We start from the raw sequence: 23,316 nt of genomic DNA, 5'->3' as shown, positions 1-23,316 counted from the left end.
TATCTCCTTGTCAGCTTTGCATCTCTCTCTCTCTCTCTCTCTCTCTCTCTCTCTCTCTCTCTCTCTCTCTCTCGTTAGATAGATCTTTGAGTCGTCTTGGGATTGTTCTTAAGACACTTAAAATTCTCTTCTACCTCTTGGTCTCTTTCTTGTTGGAATAAGAAGAGAAAACTCCAATAACATTTTTATCACCCAAGCAAAATTCGTTTAAAATTAGTAAGAATTAGCTCAAAAATTTGAAATTTTCCATAGAAAGGAATTGTGGAAGGTTGCCTCTTGAAGAACAGGATTTGAGCTCAACACTCATCGGGTCGAACTCTCTCCTCCTTCCTCTATCTCACGCACGCGCGCGCACACACATAGGCACAACGGAGAAAGAGAGGTTTGTACAGTAGGGTTGGAAGCTTGATGGGTGATCTTCGTTTGCTTAACTCTTCGTCCTGCTCTTCCTCTCGTGCTCTCCTGCCTTTCTCCGCAGGCTCCCTCAAGGTATGCGCCTGGCACCCACACCCACACACACACACACACACAGAGAGAGAGAGAGAGAGAGAGAGAGAGAGAGAGAGAGAGAGAGAGAGAGAGAGAGAGAGAGAGAGAGAGAGAGAGAGTCATTTACATCATTTGTACTCTCCCTCTCAAACTCCGCCCCCAAAACACACACACACACACACACACACACACACACACACACACACACACACACACACGTACGTTGTTTTGCATCCAGTCAATCGCTTGGAAGGTGTTTCAATCGTTTGGTAGGGCTTAGTTGTTTTGATTTGTCTCTTATGACTATACTCAGTGTTTCAGCTAAAGTTGTTGAAGCAAGTCCATTCTAATGAAGTGAAGAAATTAAAATGTGAAGCCTGATAGCCGAAAGGGAGGCATTGCATTTGATTCAAGATCTATCAAGCTGACATTTTTGGACATCAGACCAGTATAACCAGTATGGCAGATGCTTGAGCCTGTCGGGCTGAAAGGAATCTGCATAATCAATCAAGAGCCTGTCAGGCTCAAAGAAATTTTCACGATCATTAGCTTGCTATTTGGTATTGCTATCATATGTGATTGTGCTAGTGGCTTTCAGTCTTTCACATTTTCTCACGGCATTGTATCCAGTCGACCCTATGCATGATCCCAGTGTCTATGAAGTCTTTTGGCTGACTAGGATTAGTCTATAATGGGCTTTTGTTAAATTATAATTTGGGGTATCCTACCTGGACTTGTCTAGTCTGACTAATCAATGTTCCTGGAATCTTGGAGCGCTTGCATTCACATGCACATTTATTATGCACTTCATTTTTTAATTCATAAGTTAGTGAAGGAAGAAAATCAGAGTATTTAATCTTTCTTCAATACCTTTGTGTATTAAGGTAGAAAGATCTGAGCATTTTTGTGCTTGTACAATGTCCTCCTGTTCAGGGTTGCGAGTGCATTCTTGTCCATAGGGACTTGCAGAAGGTTGGAACCACCAGGTCAAATTTACAACCTTCTGGAAGCTCGCACTCAAGCTCATATTCTCAGCGAAATTTTCAATTGAGGGCCTTGCTGAATGACCGAAGGTCTTCCTTTAGTTATCGAGCTGGTGAGGAAGGGCATATCACCAAGGATGAAGATGACCTGAATATTTTGGAACGGCTTTCTCTTGCTTGGAGAGTCTTGTTTCCAAAGAAGAAGAAGCTAAGCTCTCCAGCCGAGATCGCTAAGCAGAGGCTTAAAATGATCCTCATATCTGATCGGTGCTCTGTCAATGACAACGCCAAGAGAAAGATTGTGAGCAACATCGTGGGAGCCCTTGCGAATTTTGTAGAAATTGAATCCCAAGATCGAGTCCTCCTGAATGTGTCTGCAGATCCAGACCTTGGGACGGTTTACTCTGTCAGTGTTCCAGTGCGACGTGTAAAACCGGAGTATCAGGATAATGGGGATGATGTAAGGGATGACGAGCTCAGAGACGGCGAGTTAAATCCTTTGACACAGGAGAAGTTTGAGTTTCCGGCAATGGAAGTTGGGCAGCTGGAGTTGAGCGTGTCAACCCCTCAGGAAGGGGATGCATATAGCAGTTCCAAGGGTGTACAGGATGTTGAGGGCTGAGTTTAGTATTCTTTGCTTGTCATTGACCAAAAGGAGGTGCAGCTTATGTGGCCATCTTTGCGGGTGTATGTCAATTTATAGGCTCTCTATTCTCTTAAAGCGAGGCAGGCTGTAAATCTTTCGGTGTGGTGGTTAGCTTTGTTTGAGCCATTGAAATTATCTTGCATGAAAGGCTCACTTGTCCAAGGGAATTTGCAGGCCGTGTGGAATGTGGTATGGATCTCTCTGTAGCGGATTTCTGCTTGCTGGCTGATTCTGGCTGTGTATCCCGATGATGCCTATCTGGCTGATGCCTTGTATCATGTAAATCTTTGTGTTGATGCCCATTTTCGTTTATGATCCAACTATACGACACTGTTGTAAGTTCCTGGTTTCCCCTTATCTCAATTGAAGTGCAGATTTTTCTCACCTTACTCTAGACCAACAATGACTTATGGGGTCCCTCAACAAATTTTAAAAAACTTATCGTTGCGACTGTTTTTACATACTGGAAGCATTGGTTAGTTCAATGGTGGCACTGATGGTTGTGAAGTGCCATGTCTCTTTAACGCATTCCTTGTTATGGAGGAAAGTCACCTGCGTGCCATTGTATTGCATGTGTGTTTTGCATAACAATGGCGAGCTATAGAGGACATAAGTTGTGCTGATTTTGGTCTACCTCTCTGTGTTGCTGTTTGCAAGAAGTGAGGCCAGGGGGGCCGATATAAGGTGAAGGGGTGAAAGGGATGCATACATGATTCGTATCAGTTCGGACGCAAGGTATTATTTTGTTTGAATTGCAACACAAGTGCAAATGGCAATGACCATTATAGAGACAAAAAAAAAAGATGTTTTGGTAGCTTAAGTTGATTGCTCCTTAGTAACTGACATGAAGTGTGCTAGTAAGGAGTTGTGCTTTTAATGTTTCCTCTAGCATGTTCTGTGCATTGTATTGATTTTCGAATCTTAGGTTATGAAAGGGTCACTTCGCTTTCCGGGTAAACCTTAACTTGTCCCTATCAATATGAATAGTGCATTCCCTCTAATGTTCTTTGGTGCAACATCCTTCTGCACAAAAGAAAGTTTGACAAGTACAAAGTATTTTGTTCAGGACATGTTTTGGAAATGATGAGTATAATTTGTTTGAATCCTCCCCGTCCCAGTGAATGATGCATCCTCCAGACAGGAGGAGAGAGAGAGAGAGAGAGAGAGAGAGAGAGGGACATGTGGTGGACGGTAAGCTCTTAGTTGTTTTTTGGTGACTCACCATTGCTTAGTATATCATATGAAGGCCCAAGGAAATATTAATTTATCTTAACAATTTTTTTAGAGGTTATCGAAAAATATAAAATTACAAGTGCTTCAGCCATAGTAAGGGTCACAATTGTCACTCCTGTTGTGACGGTGGCACAAATATATGCATTGTAACTCAAGCATTTCATTATTCAAATCTCCACTTTTACTCATAAAATCGCAATTATAGTGACAAGTGCTTACAGTGTCAAGTATTTCAAGTTTGGCAATACTGGACTCTAGCTCCCATAGAAGAGCTTGAGATGGTCAAATTTCACATGCAAATGTAATAACCACTATCTAGGATTAATAAAGCTTTAGCTCCCCATGGAAGCCCATGAAACAAGGTCAAAATTCAGATGTCACTCTACTAATTTGTGTTTGATGAAGCTACTTCATGACATGACATGAAACGACCAAATAGACTCTTGAAAAGAGCAAGAAAAGTAAAATAAAATTTCCTCTTGTATGTAATACTTGATTAGAAACATGGAATCCTCCTCTTTCTTAGAGCTTGCATTTCCATGTTTCTCTTCATGAAACATTTGCAAGGCTATTGCTTTATAGGACTAATAGGGCGTGCCCAATTTTGCATTCATTAGTATAGGATCAAGGCTAAGCCATAAAAGAATCTTGTTGTCAATGTCTGTGTGTGCACGCGCACGCGCGTTAAAAAAAAGCAATTTTGTCAAAATCCTCCCCACTTACACTTTGCACAAACTAGCCTTTTCTCTTCACAACCATAGACATGGCCGAAAGACTGTTTTTTGGGTACTTACACTTTGCATGAGCTAGCCTTCTCTCTTCATAGCCATAGACATGGCCAATAGACTATTTTGGGTACTGTTAATGTGTATGTGCCCCCCCCCGCCCCCCCCCCCCCACACACACACACACCACCACCACACACACACACAGACTATTTTGGGTACTGTTAATGTGTATGTGTGCCCATATCCACAACCCCCCCCCCCCCCCGCCAACACACACACACACACACACACACACACACACACACACATGGTGGCTTATTCACATATTTTCAGCCTTGAACCCAAGGTAGGAGGACTCCTTAAATCAGGTTATTGTGGATCCTTTTCCTACCTTACAACATGGTGTTGCATGTATGCTTTACAAACCATCTACCCCCTCTTCCCATCTCTGTTATGTGAGATTATAATCCCTTGCTTTCATCATCAAGCCTCGCATATAATTTGTAAAGGAGCTACGATTTTCCAGCCATCAATCATCTAGTTAGGCATAGCCAATTTCCCTCATCCCTCATACGTGCACATATTCAACACATATCACCTTTTGTAGACTGTGTACATGCAAGTCGATCTTGTATCCTCCACCCCTTCTTTGCCACAACCTCTGTAAGCCACATACATACTCCGATAACACAAGAAGTTTTGGACAAATTCTCACAATAGTTCCCACATTCTGACTTACCTCAACATCAGGAGCTTCTGTGAGGGAGGCATCGCATACCTAGATAGGTACGATTGGGGCTTGCCCACAATGCATATGCATTGTATGCAAGATCTATGGCTTACTGTATTGTCAAACGACTCGCTATGGTGTTATTTTGAGGGCCGCTTAGCTATTTCAGGACTTGGAAACCGCTCGCGGACATATAAACAACACAATGGCGAGCCTTTGGCAATACGAAATCCATAGAGCTTGCCCACAATGCATATGTGTTATGCGTAAGCTCTATGGCTTGCCATATTGATGAACGGATCGCCATTGTGTTGTTTCTAATATGCGCTGTGGATAAGTTCTATGGCTTGCCGTATTGTCGAACGTAGGTTAACCTAACTTAACCTAATGTAGCTTAACCTAACATAACCTAACGTAGCTAAACCTAATGTAGATTAACTTAACCTAACTTAACATATAAGATAACCTAATCTAACATATAAGATAACCTAACCTAACTTAACCTAACCTAACCTAATATAACTTAACCTAACGTAGCTTAACTTAATCTAACCTAACGTATAAGATAACCTAACCTAACATATAACTTAACCTAACAACGTAGCTTAACTTAATGTAACCTAACTTAGTTTAACTTAACTTATAACCTAAACTTAACCTAAAACATAAACCCCATCAACTGCATAATTTGAAAAACAACATAATTCAATAGAAAATTTCTTCAAAACAAGATTTTTTCATAAACTTAAACAAATTTTTTGCATAATCTAAAATGAAATTTCACATAACAAATCCTAATTTCTTTTAAAGCATTGAAAGTTTAAAGCATGAAATTTTCTTTTCTTAATATACAAAGTAACTTAAATAAACTTAATATGCATTTAAAGGTTTGAGCACTCACATTTATCCTATTTGAGCAATGAAAGTTATTGTAAGAGTCTTGGAACCTGCAAAAACGCACACAAACACAAAGTTAAACCCTAAACCCTAAATCTACAAGTAAACATGAAAACAATCTTACCTTAGTGTTATGCGCTAACCCACAAGCAAGATTAGCACCTCCGATGGCTTGTATCGCATCAGATCTGTGAGAGATGTGGAAGAGGAGAGCTTGAGAAAACGTGCAAGAACTAAGATAAATGCACAGAGAAAGCCCGCGGTTTTGATTTTTACAACTGTCGTCGAACAGCTATTGGTACAGCCGTTGGAACAGGCGTCGGTATGTGAATTCGCGCTGTCGTCGGAAGAAGCGTCAAAAATTTGAAAATCAAATTTTAAAAAAAACCTTAGTTCCCTCCATAAATACACACACATATACTGACGCCCGTTAGTGACGTTGGTAATGTGGCGCCGAAATTCAAGTGACCTCTTGTAGTGAAGCCATGCAGCACATGAAGAATAGTGAGATGGCTCATCATTCTTTTGGAATTTGATTTCATTGTAGTTGTAAAATAGGGCACCACTCATCAAAGAGTAGATCATTTGTCTAGAATTGTTTCAGGGGAATCATCTAAAGGAGTAGATGACGATCTACTAGATGCATATCTACTCTCCGTGGAAATGATACCTCGATGCTCGAAAAATATGGTATCATTGATGAACATAGCCCAAGTGGATTCGCAAATACCACTTCCTATTATAATCGGATTAATTGAGCAATCGGCTATGTATCAACTACTAGCTGGTAGGCTATACAAAAGAAACCAAGATGGAATATTGCTCTTATGCATTAATCCTGAAGAGAAAACTCAATAACTAAGTCAAGCACATATTACCATAGTTGGATTTCACTTTGTGGAAGACCAAACTATACAAAGGATTTTGAGATTTGGAGTATTTTGGCCAACTATGAGGAGTGATGTTCGCTCTTTCGTAAAAGATTGTCCTCAATGTCAAAAACAGACACCCATACCTCATGTAACATTGGAGTAACTATCTAGTCACTTAATTATACGCCATCAAAGAGCAATTGAAACTGAAGCAAGAGACTATGCCTTATTGGAAACCAATTATATCGGAGAGGTAAGGATCAACAATTGTGTCTTTGTGCAAATGAAGACGAATATATTCCGATTATAGAACAAGCACATGCTAGATTGGCTGGAGGTCACTTTTCTAGTGAGACCACCACAAGAGCAATCTTAATGGCAGGCATATGGTGGCCGACACTTTTTGCAGATGCCAAAGAATATGTTCGGAGATGTGATGCTTGTCAACAAGAAAAAATGCCAACACGCGTAGATAGCATGCCCTTGAGACCAATGATGGGAGCTAGAGCTTTCGCAAAATGGGGTACAGACTTTGTTGGACCAATACAGCCACCTGCTTATAGAACCCAAGCTCAATATATTATTGTAGCTACATATTATTTGACTAAGCAACTCAAAAGAATGATGCCAAAACCACTGTCGCATTCTTATATGAGTATGTGTTCACAAGATATGGACTGCCAATAGAAATTGTCAGTGATAGGGGAACTCATTTCCTCAATGAGGTAATTGAGTATCTGCTTAATCAATTTATGGTCATCCATAACAAATCAGCTCCCTATCACCCACAAGTAAACGGACAAGCTGAGCATACGAATAAAATTCTTAGCTCGCTATTGATTAAAGTGGTTAGTTCAGGAAGGACATACTGGGAAACGAATCTCCATGCAGCTCTATGGGCTTATCGAGTTTCATTCAAAACGGCTTTAAATGCTACACCCTTAAACCTTGTTTATGGTCTTGATCCCATATTGCCAATAGAATTTCTATTACTGACACTAAGGGTAGCTAAGGACCTTGAGTGGACTGGACATGAATTGTCAGAAAGACTTGAAGATTTAGAAAAGCTAGATGAGCAAAGAATAACTACTGTAGCTCACATCTATGCACAAAAGTAGAAATAAAAACAGCTTTTTGATTCCCATCTAATTACAAAAATCTTCAGAAAGGGGAACCTAGTTTTAATCTATTCCCTTAAGCAACACATTCCCAAATTTAAGAAAAAGGGAAATGGACCGTTTATCATTGAAGATGTATCTCCAAGTGGAGTAGTTACGTTGTCCACCCTAAATGGTGAACCAATGGCTAATTGGATTAGTGGATGTTGTTTGAAGAAGTACAAGTTTTCACTAACCAATGAATTGCTAGAAAGAATGCATGCAGCCAAGCAAAGGAAGATATAGCAGGTTATTAATAAAGCCCAAGAGGAAGCTCGACTTCGGGTACTCAAAAGGAAAGCTGCTCTCAAGAATCAACAAATACCTATTTATATCAACACACTGGAAATAGATGACCGACAATGGGAATTGCAGAAAGATGCAGTGTCAACAGAGGATGAATGGTTAGATGGAATGGACCTTCGCATCAAAGTACAACTCAACAACCATATCACAAATGCATTGCTCGATACAGGAGCTAGAGTAAACGCAATCAGTTATTCCACGTACAAGAAAGCAACAAGTCAGTCATTGACAACAGATGCAACAAGAATCCAACACCAACATTGGGAGTAGTCAACTTGAATGTGATAGTACATGGATGTTCATGTCCTCATCAGTTTGTATGCTTACCAGATGAACACATAAATGAGACAATGATTTTGGGAATTCCTGGATGCGGACATACAAGGCACTACTAGGTTGGGATATAAATCAACTCAAGCTATCACCTAAAGGCGGACAATTCATTGTTCCAATTGCACCAATCAAGGAGGAATGGAAAGACAATTACTAGCAGAGCAAACCACGAAGTAAAAAATCTTCTCCATCTTATCAAGCAAATGCTACAAGTAGCATGCAAGGAGTTAGGCAAATTTGGGTACCAAAACCACAACTTAAGGACAAGCCAAATCAAATCTGGGTGCCCAAACCATCATCGACAATACCAAAGACGGTTCCAAGGGTCAAAACACAAAGACGAGTATCTCCAAGCAAGGAACCTAACACAAAATGGATTTGGAAGAAAAAGGAGCACTTATCTTCTCCGCAAACTGGAAAACCAATCAAGCAGTGAAGAGTTAAGTCTCAAAAACCTCAACCACACCATTCTGACCGAGCCAAACCAAGATACCAATGGCAGGTAAAAGATCGACAATAGTCATTGTTGATACCAAAAGCTCAGAAAATTAGCTTGCTAAAGCATCCTGATGGCACAATCAAGCAAAGAGCACACAAGCTACAAGATTTTCTCTTTGGAAGACAACATCAGCAAGCCTTGACATTAGAAACCCTTGAGTTAATCACCCAAGACCCACCTCTTGCACAACATAATGGTTTGAGCTGCATTAATCTTCAAAGCATGGTAGAGCCAACCAAGGCTATGCATAGATACAATTGTTCGACCCATACACACAGTCGTCCCGGAGTACGCAATCTAGGAGGGGTGGAAGAGTACTAAATAATTAAGGGCAATGTTTGAAGAGGGAGGAAAAAAGTTTGATGTTAATATTTTTTGCAAAATTACCTAATAATACCCTTAGAATTCATCAAAGGGGGAAATTTAATTGATAATATCTCCCCGATAAGTGTAAATAGTGTATATTCTATCAAAAAATCATAAAAAAATAGTCATTTTTTGTTTTTTTTCATCATTTTCTATCATTTTTCTAGATATTGAAACTTAAAAATGGAGCAATCCAACAAAAAAAAACAAGGTTGTGTTTTTTAATTATTGGATTTTCACTTTGCTTTTTTAGCGCATTTTGTTATTTTCTCTGAATTTTCTAACAAACAGGTCAAAAATTAATAATAAAAAGCAACGGAGCTCAGATGGAAAAACTGAAGACATGGTGGTGATAAAAAAGACAAGGCGCATAAGCACAAAAAATTTCAATCAAATTGGTAGATGGAAGCGGAAAGCCTAAATTAGGCGGCCAGACCTACTTTTGTAGAATTCTTGCAGAATGAGCTATAGGGATCTGATTGCGGAAGTTTTTTAGTCTAACATAGATTTCATGGCATAGTAGGACTAACAAGGGAATCTTGGAAAAGTTGGTTCGGGAAGTCCGAGTATAGATACCCAAGGTAGGCTAAAATCACCTCATTTCCACTTGTTGCCTTTGGAGAGAGAGCTACCCTCTTCGAGCGTATTTCTCGGAGCCCACAGTCACATGTTTTCAGCACCGTTTCACGCGAGACATGAGAGGTAAGTTCTTTACTCATCAATGATCCATTTTGTACGGCCGGTAGCTAGTCTAAACCCCTAGAGAAAACCCTAGAATCCTAGCAGTGCATGAAGACCTACGATCAAAAATCGACCATAGCGGCCTGTCAGCTCAACCAAATCGGATGAGATTTGAATTGTAGCATGTCCCAATATAATAGAACACTTCTATATCAACAATTGACCATTCAGCAAGGGTCGAGGGGATCCCAAGTAGAAAAGCTAGGTTTTTGGCAGATGCCAGAATTGCATTCTAACTCCACAGACAGCTTGCATACGAGGTCGATACACAATGTATATGATTGGTTTCATAAAATCAATCAAGAAAAGCCCTCAAAAAGCAAAAAACGGCTCAAAGGCTACAAAGCGTCAAAATCGACATAGAGGTCAAACCGACTCCAGATGGGCCAAAATTTGATGAGTTGCTTCACGACTATGTTGCGGACAAGTCCATAGCCTCAAAAGTGACTAACCAACTCTATAGGCCATGTAGTCACAAAAATCAGCGATTTCAGGGTCGACAAAGCACAAAGTGATGCCGACAAGACCAAATCTTACCAAATTCAATTTAGGACTTGTTTTAGGTGTATAGAATGTGTTTAGGTCAAAATTTCTAAGTTTTATAAGAAAATATTGACTGCTATAAATAATTGTGATTATTTACTTTTGCACTATTTTGGTTTGAAAATCGTATCATCACCTCACCTATCACGTGTACACACCTATTACATGCCAAATTTCAAGTATGAGCCAAATTCATCAACTATAAATTGGGAAATTGCCAAAAAACGCAAAGAAGTCCTTGCAAGACAATTTTTGAGTTATGAGCCACACCTTTTGATCCAAATCACCTCATACCATATACACAGGGTCTATACCATGCCTAGAGCCAAGTTGCACCAAAAAAAGGTTCACTTTGATGAAAAAGTTAATAATCGCGATTATTTACTTTTTGGCCAAGATGAGAGAAATGTGCAATTTTGCCATCATAGATCCAAAGTACATGATGTCCTAAGTCCATTAGCCAAGTTTGAATAAATTTGGACCTGAAAATCTCAAAATTTCTTTACATCTACTGTTTCAGAGACCTAAAACCTAAATCTGGCACCATTTTCATCATGTGCACTCAAATGAGCCCATATTTCACTTAAAGTATGTATTTGGTATATACTTCAAGCCTATAATGTCAAATCTGCAAAAGGTTGAAAAAATTAGTGAACTGTAAATAATCACGATTATTTATTTTTGAGACAATTTTTTGTTTTGACTTCATGAATTTGACCTTTACATGTTTTTATGCATCTATGCATGTTCAAAAATTGATTTGAAGCAAACTGGACTCAATTTGTCAGCATTTCGGATTGAAGGACATTTTAGAGAAAAATCTGTCAAATTTACTAACTTTGACACTCTATTCACTCAACAAGAGCCATGCAAGCTGCAAAGAAATCCAAGAAAAATCTCTCGCAAGAGGAGAAGCTACAGGAGCTACCACCATATCAACTGGACCCCAGTTCAGTTAAAACTGCCAAAGCAACCTACCTGTCAAAGGAACAACTTCAACAATGTTCACAGGAATATTCAAGAGCAAAGAAGGACATCAGGTAGAACTGCAACTTCTACAAAAAGAAGTTTATGATGTTGCCACAAAGCCCGAGACCAAAGAAGCCAACAAAAGGCTGGGACTTAAAGAGTTTTATGAACAAGAGACATGTGGAGTGGACTTCCAAAAAGATTATGAGCTCTTGTCCATGATCAAAGAAGATGGAACCGCCCAAATCTCTGACCAGCAAGCGAACAAAGTCGAAGTGGTGATAACAAAAGAGATAGTGGCAGAAGCTCTAAGACTGCCAACAGAAGGAATGACAATGAGGGCAAAAGATAGAAAGACAACAAAAACTTTCACCAAGGAACCGCCGCTGCCACATTTGCTGACCATATCCAAAAATAGGTGGAAGAGCCCCCAAGATTGTACCACCAGTACTTCCACTTCCTTGCCAAGAGACCGCCAAGGTATACAACACCCAATCATGCGGTTGCCACAACCTTTACACAAGTTCTCAAATCAACAACTAGGCAACCAATTGACCATGCACAATATGTTTTGTCCACATTCAAGGGGACAAAGAAGTAGTGAAAAATAACATATCTGGGAGCACCAGAGGTTCTAACCAGGATTGCCTACCATGCTATCGGCATGGACGACAAATTGCCGCCTGCCCCAGATCAGAACACTTGGATAGTGTCAGCACAACCTTCCCCTTGAGCTACAAGATCTGCCAAGAGAACATACAAGTCTGACGAAGAGTCTGCTGAGAGCTCGCCAGAATGGCATAGTAGTGAAAGCTCTGATAATGAGGAAAGAAGAGCACGGATTGAAGAAATGAAGAGAAAAGACGTGGTAGCACATCAAGAGGAACCGGTATAGAAATAGGCCAGGTTTGAAAGATAAAAGCACTCTTATGAACATAGCCACCAAGCACAAGGCAAGGACCCGGCAAAGTGGGTACTTATTGAACTCAAAGGGGCAAGAACAAAGCACCATGCCAGGAAACAAGCGGAAGACCCCACAAAGTTACTGGAAAAATGTATTAGGAAGCATAAGCTTTGAAGCTGAGAGAAGCCCAAGAAGCGAAACAAAAAGCTAAAGAGGTGACGGAGCAGCAAAAGCAAGTAGAGGAAGAAACTGCACAAGGAGAAGCACATCATGATCAAGGTGATATATCTCCATGACCTTCTTCAACTGTTTCAGAATAGCATGATCACCCCATGCCAAGCCCACCACCTTCACCAGTAAGTAAAGCCACATAACCTGATCCCACCAAGGCTATAGAGCCTGAACAAAGAGAATAACCTGAATCTGCACAACAGGCAGCTGAATCTACACAAGAGCAACAAAAAGAGCAAGACAAAGAGCCAAAAAGGCACCGAGTCTTGCACCAGAGGACAACACAAAATTTGAGAAAACACGAGAAAAAGAGTCTGAGGAAACACCTTCTACCTCAACACAGCAAGAAAAGGCCGAGGCATCCATGAAGCCTTAGGATGACACAACAGAAGAAGATCAGCCACAGCCTCAAGGGCAACAACAACTAGCCACCATGATACAGCCAAAAGATACACAAGAGACTGCAGAAACATATAGGTAGCTAGCTAGAAATGAAGATTGGCAATCAAATGATGAAGTGATCCTGCAAGTCAACGAGTATGCCAAGCAAATGCAAGACATGAGAGAAAGACTCCGCTCGGTAGCACTTAGCCTAGCACAAAGGCTAAAGAACTCGAGATGGTGATTGACGTTCTCCAAGGAGAGTTAGCCGACAAATTAAATGTCATCACCGATCTACAAAGGCAAGTTTAGGAATTGAAAGCTAAAGCGGAACAACATCAGCTAGCAAGAGATAAACAACAAAAGGAAATGGAGGAATTAGGTGACCTACTTACAAAGTTGTCAGATGCTTGCAAAGCAAAAGATGAATAGCTGACAGAAGTTACCAACGAACTTCTAACTACAACTGTGTTAGTTTAGAAGAATTAGGTACAATTAGATGCAAAAAATGCCTCCCTGAAATACTCAGAGCAAAGAATAAATAATCATGCAACTTTCTTGCGGCAAGCATGATAAAATCCCGCACTAGCCTCGATGAAAGAAACATATGAGGTTTACAAAGCATTAGAGAAAAAGAATAAAGACCTCGAGCTAGAGATTAAACTGGAGCAGTCTTAGTGCAGAGACTTGGCTTTGATGCGAGTGCAACAAGAAGACAAGCTGTTGAAAGAAATAGCCGAGCCCAAGTGTTAAGAGATGGATGGCGAGAAACTCAAGAAGAGGCAGGCACTTCAAAACCGCCACAGATAGATATTCCCTCAGTTTCATTCACTTAGATGGAGACATGGCCAGCAGAAGAGCTAGGTTGCAAGGAGGAATTTCAAGTACAAATAACAAAAATGGATACAGTGCCAATGGTCCAGCTATCAAAGGCTGAGGAAGATGCGCTGAAGGAAAAGATTACACAAGAGATAGATGAGGAGTGGAAGGCAGCGATGGATTGGGAGTTGAGACTTCTTCACTCCGTCAAAGTTACTCAAATCACTCCCAATCAAATCAATGCGCAATGGAACCAACAATCCCTACCCTATCCTTTGATAAAGGTGGAGTTTCTCCAAGTCAAAGAGAGGCTGTACAAAGACATGCAAGAAGAAGGCACAGATCAAGACCACCCAAAGTGGAGGCTGAGCTCATTGAACAAGAATCCAAGGTATTTGATTCTATTCACAAGAGCACCTGCGGCCCTACACAAGGATCCTACTTTCTGTCTTGTACCAAGAGTCTGGACCTAGTAAGCACATGAGGTATTAACAAAGAAGCGGCCAACATGGCTGAATTACCCCAGATTGCCTACTCTAGAAAAAGGATAGCCGACAAAAGAGTACATGGTGAAAACCCTAACGGGCGCCATGTCCTTCTTCAAAAGTCTTCTAGATCTATCATGTGCAATGCTATATAAAATTTGTCGAATGCTGCTCACCTGCATCAAAGTATTCCATGAGCTAGAGCAAGCAGGCGCCCCGTGGATGTCATTCCTTGAGGGTAATAAAGTTTTATGCTACGATCTCAATGGCCAACCTTCTGAAGAAGTCCTCTATGGCTTCTACGCCAAATGTATGTTTTTACCTTCTAAAATATGCTGGTGTTTGAGAAAGCGTTCTACACAGGGTTCTTCACTTGGTGAACAAAAATATTTGGACGAGTGATCACCAACCTGACATCAGGATTTGTAGGCTACTCCACAGTAGAGCTGAAAAACAGAATCACTATACAGTTCTTGCAGGTGCCAGATACAGAGAGGAAGATCAGGTACCAAAAGGCACTAAATACACTTAAAGACCGCTTCGCCAGTCGTCAACCCGAAGACTACTTCAGTCCATAAAGCTGTGTCAAGGGACGACACAAGCAAGGAGGGGGAATGTTAGTAGCAGATACCATTTTTCAGAGCTCTTATTGTAAAAACACTCATTATTTTTGATAAATCAGGAATATTGTAGCTCTTATTTTTCGGATAAACCTTGTAATTGATGAGCCGAGGCTACAAGCTTCCAAATTGTATCAACCTGTCATTACCTATCTTTAGTTAGAGCTCCCAAATTATTAGTTTTGGCCACCAAAAACCTTGCCTAAGGTATAAAAGACAATTTTTGTAAGTTATTATTAAGTTTTGGATAATGAAATACACAGCGTGAGCTAACGGCGCTCACTTATCTCCTTCTCGTGCTTCCTACTCCCTCTCTGGTTATCACATTACAGTCATGTTTGTTGCATTGCAACTGCGGTAAGAGCTTTACGCATTGACGTAAACACATCACAATATTTTGTAGCTTTTGGCGTCGCTGACCGATGGCCTAATTTGAGTAGGAATTTACACTTCAAACTAAAAAACTAAGCATATGACATCATTGCTAAGCATTTAGGTGCATTCTGGGTCGAAAACGACTAGGTCAAAAATCCACTGCTGTTAATAATCACGATTTTGGCACTTGACCTAAAGTGGAATTTGAGACCATAAGCATGTGTGCTTAGGTCTTATATATATCTCTTAGAAGTTTTGTGACATTTGGATGTCATTTGATGTTGTAAAAAATGCGATTTGTTTGCCGATGAGTGATTGGCTTTTGATGATCTCAGTCACTTGAGTGTAGCTTGAGTTCGATGCGAGTTGTTTGTGTGTTTTCTGAGAGATTGACAACCTCTTGTAGCCTCTATGCACTAGTTGAGTCAGATTTGTCCCATGGATTAACAATTTAATCGTGGCTCTCGCTAAATCTGCAATAAGATAGGAGTGAGGTTAGACACTCGTCCCACATTCTGCTTTTTTTGAACTAATATGTGCGCACGGAGAAAAATATAAGTTAAAAATTCAATATATACTGAAATATGCCAGATTGTTAACATGTATTGTTTGATCTGGATTAAGTTCTTATAAACCACTTGTTTGATCTGTATTTTACGCATGTAACAGATTGCAGTTGTAAGTGAAGATTGTTTTCAATATTTATCAATATTTACTTCCACATTTCTTAAAGTCTTCAAGTCGTGATTAAGGGTTTGCCTAAATAGTGTGAGAGTGTTTTTTATTGTCCAGTGCAAATATGAAGCCATATCAAAAGAAAAGTATTATGCGTTCCATTCGTAGAGAATGTAATTGGCAATCTCATCATGTGAAGATGGTCGCATAGAGCAGATTAGTGAAAGCAATGTCTTTATCAAAGAACTCACTAGTGCTATATGGGAGAACACAGAGTGCAGGCTGCGAGGTGAAGGCCAATACGAGTTGTTGATTCCAGCAGGGATTCAAGAATTTGACCCCCACCACCAGGTTAGGACAGTGTTGATCAATATGAAAGTATGTTGCAGAGACTTAAAGAAATATATCCCTCATGTCTGCGACATGTCAAAATTAGAGCTCTAGGATAAATTGTGGGAGGAACAGAAGGTAAAGATATAGCGTGTGAAAGTGTAGGACCAAGAAGCCTTACCCAAAGCAGTGGTCGAGAAGATGACGGCCATTTTTCATGCCTTAATCAATGGCGTTGCGGCAACCCACTCGATCGGGATAGTGCACAGTGACCTGCACCCGTTCAACATAATGTTGGACTTTACTCGTGCAAATAAACCCCGCGTCAGCATCATTGATTGGGGGAGTTTGCTCAGAATGTTAGCTAAGCGCGTAGCAATTGATTATTTGCATCCAAACGCACAGTCAAACTCTACAGTTTTGAAGGCACAAAGAGCAGGGGATGCATAGATGGCTTAGTGACCGTGGATTGCTCCAAAACTATACGATGCATGTTGCATAGATGCATACAAAAAAGCGAGTGTGTTAACTCTCACGCACATTCCTATCACCTAAGACGGATGCCGTATTATTTATTTGGTAGAGTCAGGTACCGGGCTTGTCGATCCAATAGGGAAAGGGTAAGAGTGATCACCGATGAGAGGCGCACTCTAACTGGAACATTCAAGGGATTAGTTGGATAAGCATGGGTGCCCAAGTGTGAATGGGCCGAGCTCATATAAAAGTCAACTAAACCTAAAATTCACTCATTCTCTCATTTGTGCAATTGAAGAGTGCTCTTGCTCCATCTCCATCTTCTTCTTCTCCATCTGCTTGTGTGTGTGTGTGTGTGTGTGTGCGAGAGAGAGAGAGAGAGAGAGAGAGAGAGAGAGAGAGAGAGAGAGAGAGAGAGAGAGAGAGAGAGAGAGAGAGAGAGAGAGAGAGAGAGAGAGAGAGAGAGAGAGAGATCGAGCATTGCGACGACGGCACGGTGACGGTGAAGCGGTTGAGAGCAGCGCATCGGCGGCTCCTTCTTCTTCGCGGCGAGGAATCCTCCACGATAGCAAGCATAGAGCGGTGAGTGACACACCATCGCCATCTTTGAGCTTGCTAGTTTAGGCCAGTTGCGTGCTTGGAGCCATTTGTGGCTCACACACAGTGTATTGGCTAGTTCCTTGCATTGACACGTGCGACAGACGCGCACATTTTTGGCACCGTTGCCGGGGAATGCCATACACTAAGCTTGAATGGCACTCTATACTTCTTTGTGGTGCAATTTCAATTGTAGGAAAGGTAAAGAAGGAAGGTGTGTGTGTTGAGAAGAAGGAGTTTGTTTTGCTGCTGTGTATTGTTTGTTAATAAGGAATTGAAAGGTACCGTGTTTTCTTTGTTAATAAGGTACTATGTTTTCTTTGTGATAAGGTATTAGTATTAAGCTTGTAGATGCATAATGTAAAGTACAATAAGTAGATTTGTTAGCTAAGGAGTTGCTGTAGTAGTGTGTTAGTGTGTAACAGTAGCTGTATTAGTTGTAAGTAGGTAGGTTAGGTGTGTGTGTGCTCGCGTGCACATCGCGGCAGCGGCGACCTTATCCCAAAAAAAAGAAAAAATAATCTTTTTTTAAATTGTAAAGGTAGTATCGGGATCGGAATATCCCCAGACCCAAGCCCAAGCTCACGCTCAGGCTCAAGCCTCAGTTGCCCTTTAAAATTACGTATTTTAGCCTCACACATAGCTAAAAATCGACCTTTTTGAGGACCAACGGAGCTTTAGGTGACCGAACATTGTGTTGTAAAGCACACTGCAACCCTCTGAGTGATATGCTCATTTCGAGCTATCACACACTTTAATAAAAAAACCGATCATTAAAAAACATTAATAAACATCAAAAAACATCAAAAAACGAGTGAAAACGGACGTCTAAAAAAGTAAGCGGTTAACCTGCGAGGTTATTCACCGACGCTTGTAGGGTGCCAAAGGCACATGAATCTGCACTCTGGTCGTGTGCTAGACACATAGCAACTAGAGAGAATTTTGAATTACGCGAATTCTCATTATCCACCTACCTTAGGTTCCGGGCCCTTGGCGGGACCCAAACTAGTACAAACCAAGACCTAAACATAATGTCTAGTGACTCTTCCTCTGACTATGACTTCATGGAGGGTTTCCCAATGCCTAATCTCGATAGCTCAATCCAAGACATGCATGCCATGGGCCCACGTTCTGAGCTGAGCGTGCTTAGTCGCTTGAAGGAAACCTTTAGTAGAGCCACTCGCTCCAAACATGGAGCTAATGATGTAAATGAGGGGGGTGGGGACGTAAATTCGCCATTCATGACCAATGTAGACCCTATGCCCTTAGAGAGTGTGCACGTGAATACTTCATTCAATGCACCCCCTAACTCTTCAGAGCTATTCCCCTCCGAGGTCATATTACCCAATGGTAGAAGCCTTGCCGAAGTGCAAGAGGTTGAGCGATATATCATAGCGGCTAGGGAAAAGGAAATCGAGAGCTTACGCAAGGTGGAGCAACGAAGAGAGTTAAAACCGAAAGCCTCTATGTCAATATCCTTGCTAGGAGAGCAATCGAGTGCTCCTGACTTAGCAACCGTTAAGGGCCAACCCCTAGAAAGCAACATTGCATCTAGCTCAAAGGACATCCCTAGCACCTCAATCTTAGATGGAGCGTTCTTAAATGAGAACTAGGAGTACGAACTACAAACAAGAACTCTAACCGACCTATACACAGGTCACATATCACATGGGTTGGTTAGATGTCCTACAATCCACAATGGGTGCTACTAGTGTGGAGGATCAACAACAAAGAGTTTGTGAGGTCATACATAGGGTCATTGAGTTAGAGAGACATAACAAGGGGATCAACATGCCTTCAATGGGTCTCATGAGATTCTTGGATACAGGAAAGGCTAAACAACCGACCTTATCGCAAATGGAGACTCCCTTGGCAAGTCCGATGGATCCTCCATATGTTGTTTTGCCAGGTGTCTCAGTGCAATCTGAGCCCACAAGTGATAGCTTTACCATTCCAAGTCTAGCTCATCTTTCCCTTGATGACACCACGGCTACCATGCAATACCCCGATGATGGGCATGCCAAGAAACACGCCATGGATCTCATTTGTTAGTAAAGCACCGCTACATGGTAGCTCAATGCCTACAACAGTACCTACAATTATGTACCAATAGTTTACACCCATGGGTCCTCGTACTCATGTAGTCCCTACCCCTCCCATTGTTTCAACTACCTATGCTCCACAACCACAACACCCACGCTCTTATTTCCATGGGACCATACTAGCATGTCACATCCGACGTCTGCTATGCCTAGGACCACACATATGAACTTTGGGCCACCACATGGCACAACATCGTACCCAACATGGAACCCAAGGGCTTCCTATGTGCCATGTCCAATGCCAATACCTACTCCACATGGAGTCTCTGGAGCACCTTCACCCACAGTGCCTGCTCACTTAGGTGACTTGGAAACATTTGCTCAAGCTATTGGTCGATCTATTTCTGAGAATATGCGTAACACGCCTGATAGAGAGCCTAAAAGTAAGGTAGTACAAATAGCCAAGCTCACACAAAAATTTAGTGGAGATGGGGATGTGAGAAAGCATATCAAAGTGTTTGAACAAATATGCGATTCTTTAGGAGAACACAATGACCTGCATTAGAGTAATGCTTTAAGCCTAACCTTAAGTGGGAAGGTAGGGGATTGGTATAGAACCCTAAGGGTGGAAGAAAAAACGATTTACCCTACTCTTAGGAGATTGTTCTTGAAAGAATACATACGAGAGGGAGTACTTTGGGGTGTAGCCTCTCAGCTATAGAAAGCCCAATGAGAGGAAGGAGAGTCGGTGAGAGACTTTATGAGTCGCTTAGCACTAGACTGGCAACCTAACAGGACATAAAAGTGTCCTTTCAGGGTTTTGGAAAAAAAATCCAAATCCATAGTAGATCCACTCTTTTTGAAAAATCCTTTCATGAGATTATAGTTCAAGGACTACTACATATGGAAAAACTGAGAAACTTATAAGATTTCTCATCCCTTGGTCACTGCAAGCCTCCAAAGTTAATGGACCAGTGTATTTTGCCCAAAACAGCAATTTCTTACGGTTGATTGCACATAAATAAGAGTGGAAATTTTTGTAGGACATAAGATAAAATGCCCCGTTAACTTCAACGGGTTGGTGATCAAAACATATGGTTGCTTTTACCTCACTAAATTTTTTTTGGGCAAAGAAAATAGGTAGAAAAAAGTTGCATTTTTGCCATTTTGCGGACCTATCATCAAAGTTTCTATAGCCACGCTAAATACAGATACTATATACATGTTTTCTTAGTTCCCTTTGGGTTTTTGGATTCAAAAGGAGCCATGGAACATGTCAAAAGGATAATGGATCTCTTACTAAGTGGAACCTTGGGGGCAATGATAAATACAGCAAACATGAAAAAAACTGGGTTTAGGATTATGACCTCTAGAAACCCATAGAAACTACTCAATATCTAGCCAAGATTGTAGTTTATGATTCGATATGGGTACTACCTACAAAATACACACAATTGGCCTAAGAAACTAGCAATATTGAGAAAGTTATACTTGCTACTCTAAAATGTCTCGTATTCTTCAGCAATCAAAAAACTCAACCATCATCATATACTATGCTATATAGCGTATTAGGTCCCCCAAAACTCAAGGAAGATTAGCTTTATGTTATACATTACACTTACACAATCAAAATTGAATTTGCATATCAAGAAAGCCACCCAAAAAATCATAAAAGTGCTAATTTTGGCCAAAAAACAGGATTATGCAATTCTTATAAGTTGATCATAACTTTCAATTTTAACACTTAGCTCTCCCTACAAGCATCAAAACATGTTGAGAACTATGAAGGCTTATCCTCTAGCAATCTAAACCTCACAAACATGAAGTTTAGGGTGGTATAGTTGCAAAAAATTGAAAAAAAGCAAAAAACAGGACCCGTTTTTTCACACAGTTTAGGTTCAAAAATGTTGTGCAAGAGTAAGGTTAATGGTGAAATCGATACTCCAAAAAAAATGTCAAGTTTTTTTCAGCTCATAAGGCAACTTTGTGGATATATAGCACCTAGAAATGCATTTTCATACTCTTCAAATAATTCAAGCAAAATGGTCACTTAACACGACACAAAAGTGTCCAAGGACATAAAAGTGTTTTGTTATCATTCTAGTGTTAAAGCATTTGAATTCTTGTTGTAATCCAAATGAACGCTTCAACAATAACCAATTGCTTGATAGATTCATTAGGGGGTTACAACATGAGGATATCTACAATGGCCTAGTCATTAGAGGTATCACCACTTGGGAAGCAGTCACCACCAATACGATCCAATTGGAGGATAATTTAATGATTCAAGGAGAAAGAGTGTCTGTTGAGCCTAATTCTATTAGCTCGCAAGCATCGGGGCATCAGCCAATGAACCTAAAGCCTATTGCTAAGGAGCCAAAGATATCTGAGATGACTTTAGCAGATCTCACCAAGGATATTCAAGAGAGTCTTAGAGAAAATCGTGCTTCGCAAAACAATCATATATATCCAAGAAGGGAGCAACAATGGTGCTCGATATGCTATGGACCACATAGTACCAGAGAATGCCCTGCTTTTAGAGTAAAATTCAATGGGAATTGTAATGCCTATGGGAGGTATGGTCATCAAGCTAAGGATTGCATAGTATTTAAGCGTGTGATGGCCAATAGACCAACCTTAGCATGGACAGACACACCTTGAGTGCCTGCATTGATGTTGGCCCCACCTCTTGAACAAACATCACAACACATGGTCCCTAGGGCCCAAAATGTTGTTCAAACAACACCCTTACCACAACCACCACATCCGAGAAAATCACTTCTATGAATCAAGTGGATTGTGAGTCATCTATTGCTTGTTTGGAAGGTTGTGAGGAAGATATAGATCCTAATATTGTCTTTGGGATGGATGTGCTTAAAGAAAGTCCACAATACTACATGGAGGACTATTGGTGACAAGTCAAACCTGTCTATCAAGTAGCTGCTCTTGCGGAAAGAGGCCAAAATATCAATTACACTGCTAAGAGACCACCTCTTCAATGCTATGAGTGTGGAGGTCCACATCATGTAACCGAGTGTCCTATTAGGCTACAAAAGAACGCCACACTAATGCAAACCAATCAAGTGAGCACATCTACAATGCCGATACTCATGTGTAATCGATGTGGCATAGATCATTTGATTGCCCAATGTCCAAATAATCCAAATGCACCGAAGATCACGCCATTAAACTTGATTGAGGTTATCGAGGAGCCATCACAAAGTACACCTGTGGTACCAGTAAACGTACTCACATGATCGATGCTCCAAAAACATAAATATATTCTTGAGGAAAGAGACACGACATCAATTGCCCAATCTCAGAAAAAAAAGAAAACACGAAGGAAGAGATCGCAAAAAGCAGTGAAGTTAGACCCCAGTTCAAAGTCAACATAGGGACTGGTGACGACCTCGTATATATGAACGACGCTAAAGAGGATTCTCATTCAGGTGAAACCATGGAAACCAAAACAACCACTAAGATAGAAATCAACAAGGAAGACTTTCATGATCCACAATGGCCAGGATCCAAGAAGAAGATAGGAACTTATCCAAACCCTACAGAGGAGATCGAGCGAGTCCAGCAATTAAGGAGTTTGGTAGAAGATACCCAAAGGGATCTAGAACCAGTCCCTAGGCAGATCGAGATTACAGACACCGTGTTCTGTACGCAACAACAACCTCACCAAGTCCATAGACCCTTATCCATACCTAGTGTCATCCAAGAAGAAAGTGACTAAAGTCATGGGAAAGTGGGTGTACTCACTTCTTGATGAAAAGAATGTTTATAGAGGAACTACCTGATCCTATAGAAGAAATGGAGATCCCATCTTCCCCACGTCAAGGGACTGAAGCCCAAAAGGTGCCATTAAACATTGCCAAATTGATGGAT

At 40.8% G+C, this 23,316-nt stretch overlaps 1 protein-coding gene across 1 annotated transcript; it reads left to right on the top strand.

Moving 5' to 3' along the window:
• The first annotated feature begins 294 nt into the window (after positions 1-294).
• Positions 295-2,507, top strand: LOC147460635 (uncharacterized). The gene is made up of 2 exons (XM_086508284.1): positions 295-489; positions 1,423-2,507. The coding sequence occupies exons 1-2, from the start codon at positions 409-411 to the stop codon at positions 2,092-2,094; spliced, it is 753 nt and encodes a 250-aa protein (XP_086364410.1). The 5' UTR covers positions 295-408; the 3' UTR covers positions 2,095-2,507.
• Positions 2,508-23,316: the final 20,809 nt, after the last annotated feature.

Source organism: Adiantum capillus-veneris, chromosome 3 (assembly GCF_014529385.1).
Source record: "Adiantum capillus-veneris isolate H3 chromosome 3, ASM1452938v2, whole genome shotgun sequence".
NCBI lineage: Eukaryota > Viridiplantae > Streptophyta > Polypodiopsida > Polypodiales > Pteridaceae > Adiantum > Adiantum capillus-veneris.
Note: the sequence above shows the minus strand (reverse complement) of the source record. Positions and strands in the feature narration are given on the sequence as shown.

What these genes read in the sequence shown, in the direction of transcription:
- LOC147460635 (XM_086508284.1), top strand. Translation starts at nt 409, where the DNA reads ATGGGTGATCTTCGTTTGCTTAACTCTTCGTCCTGCTCTTCCTCTCGT. An exon ending in TCTCCGCAGGCTCCCTCAAG is followed by an intron (nt 490 to 1,422) that starts GTATGCGCCTGG and finishes CCTCCTGTTCAG; the next exon opens with GGTTGCGAGTGCATTCTTGT.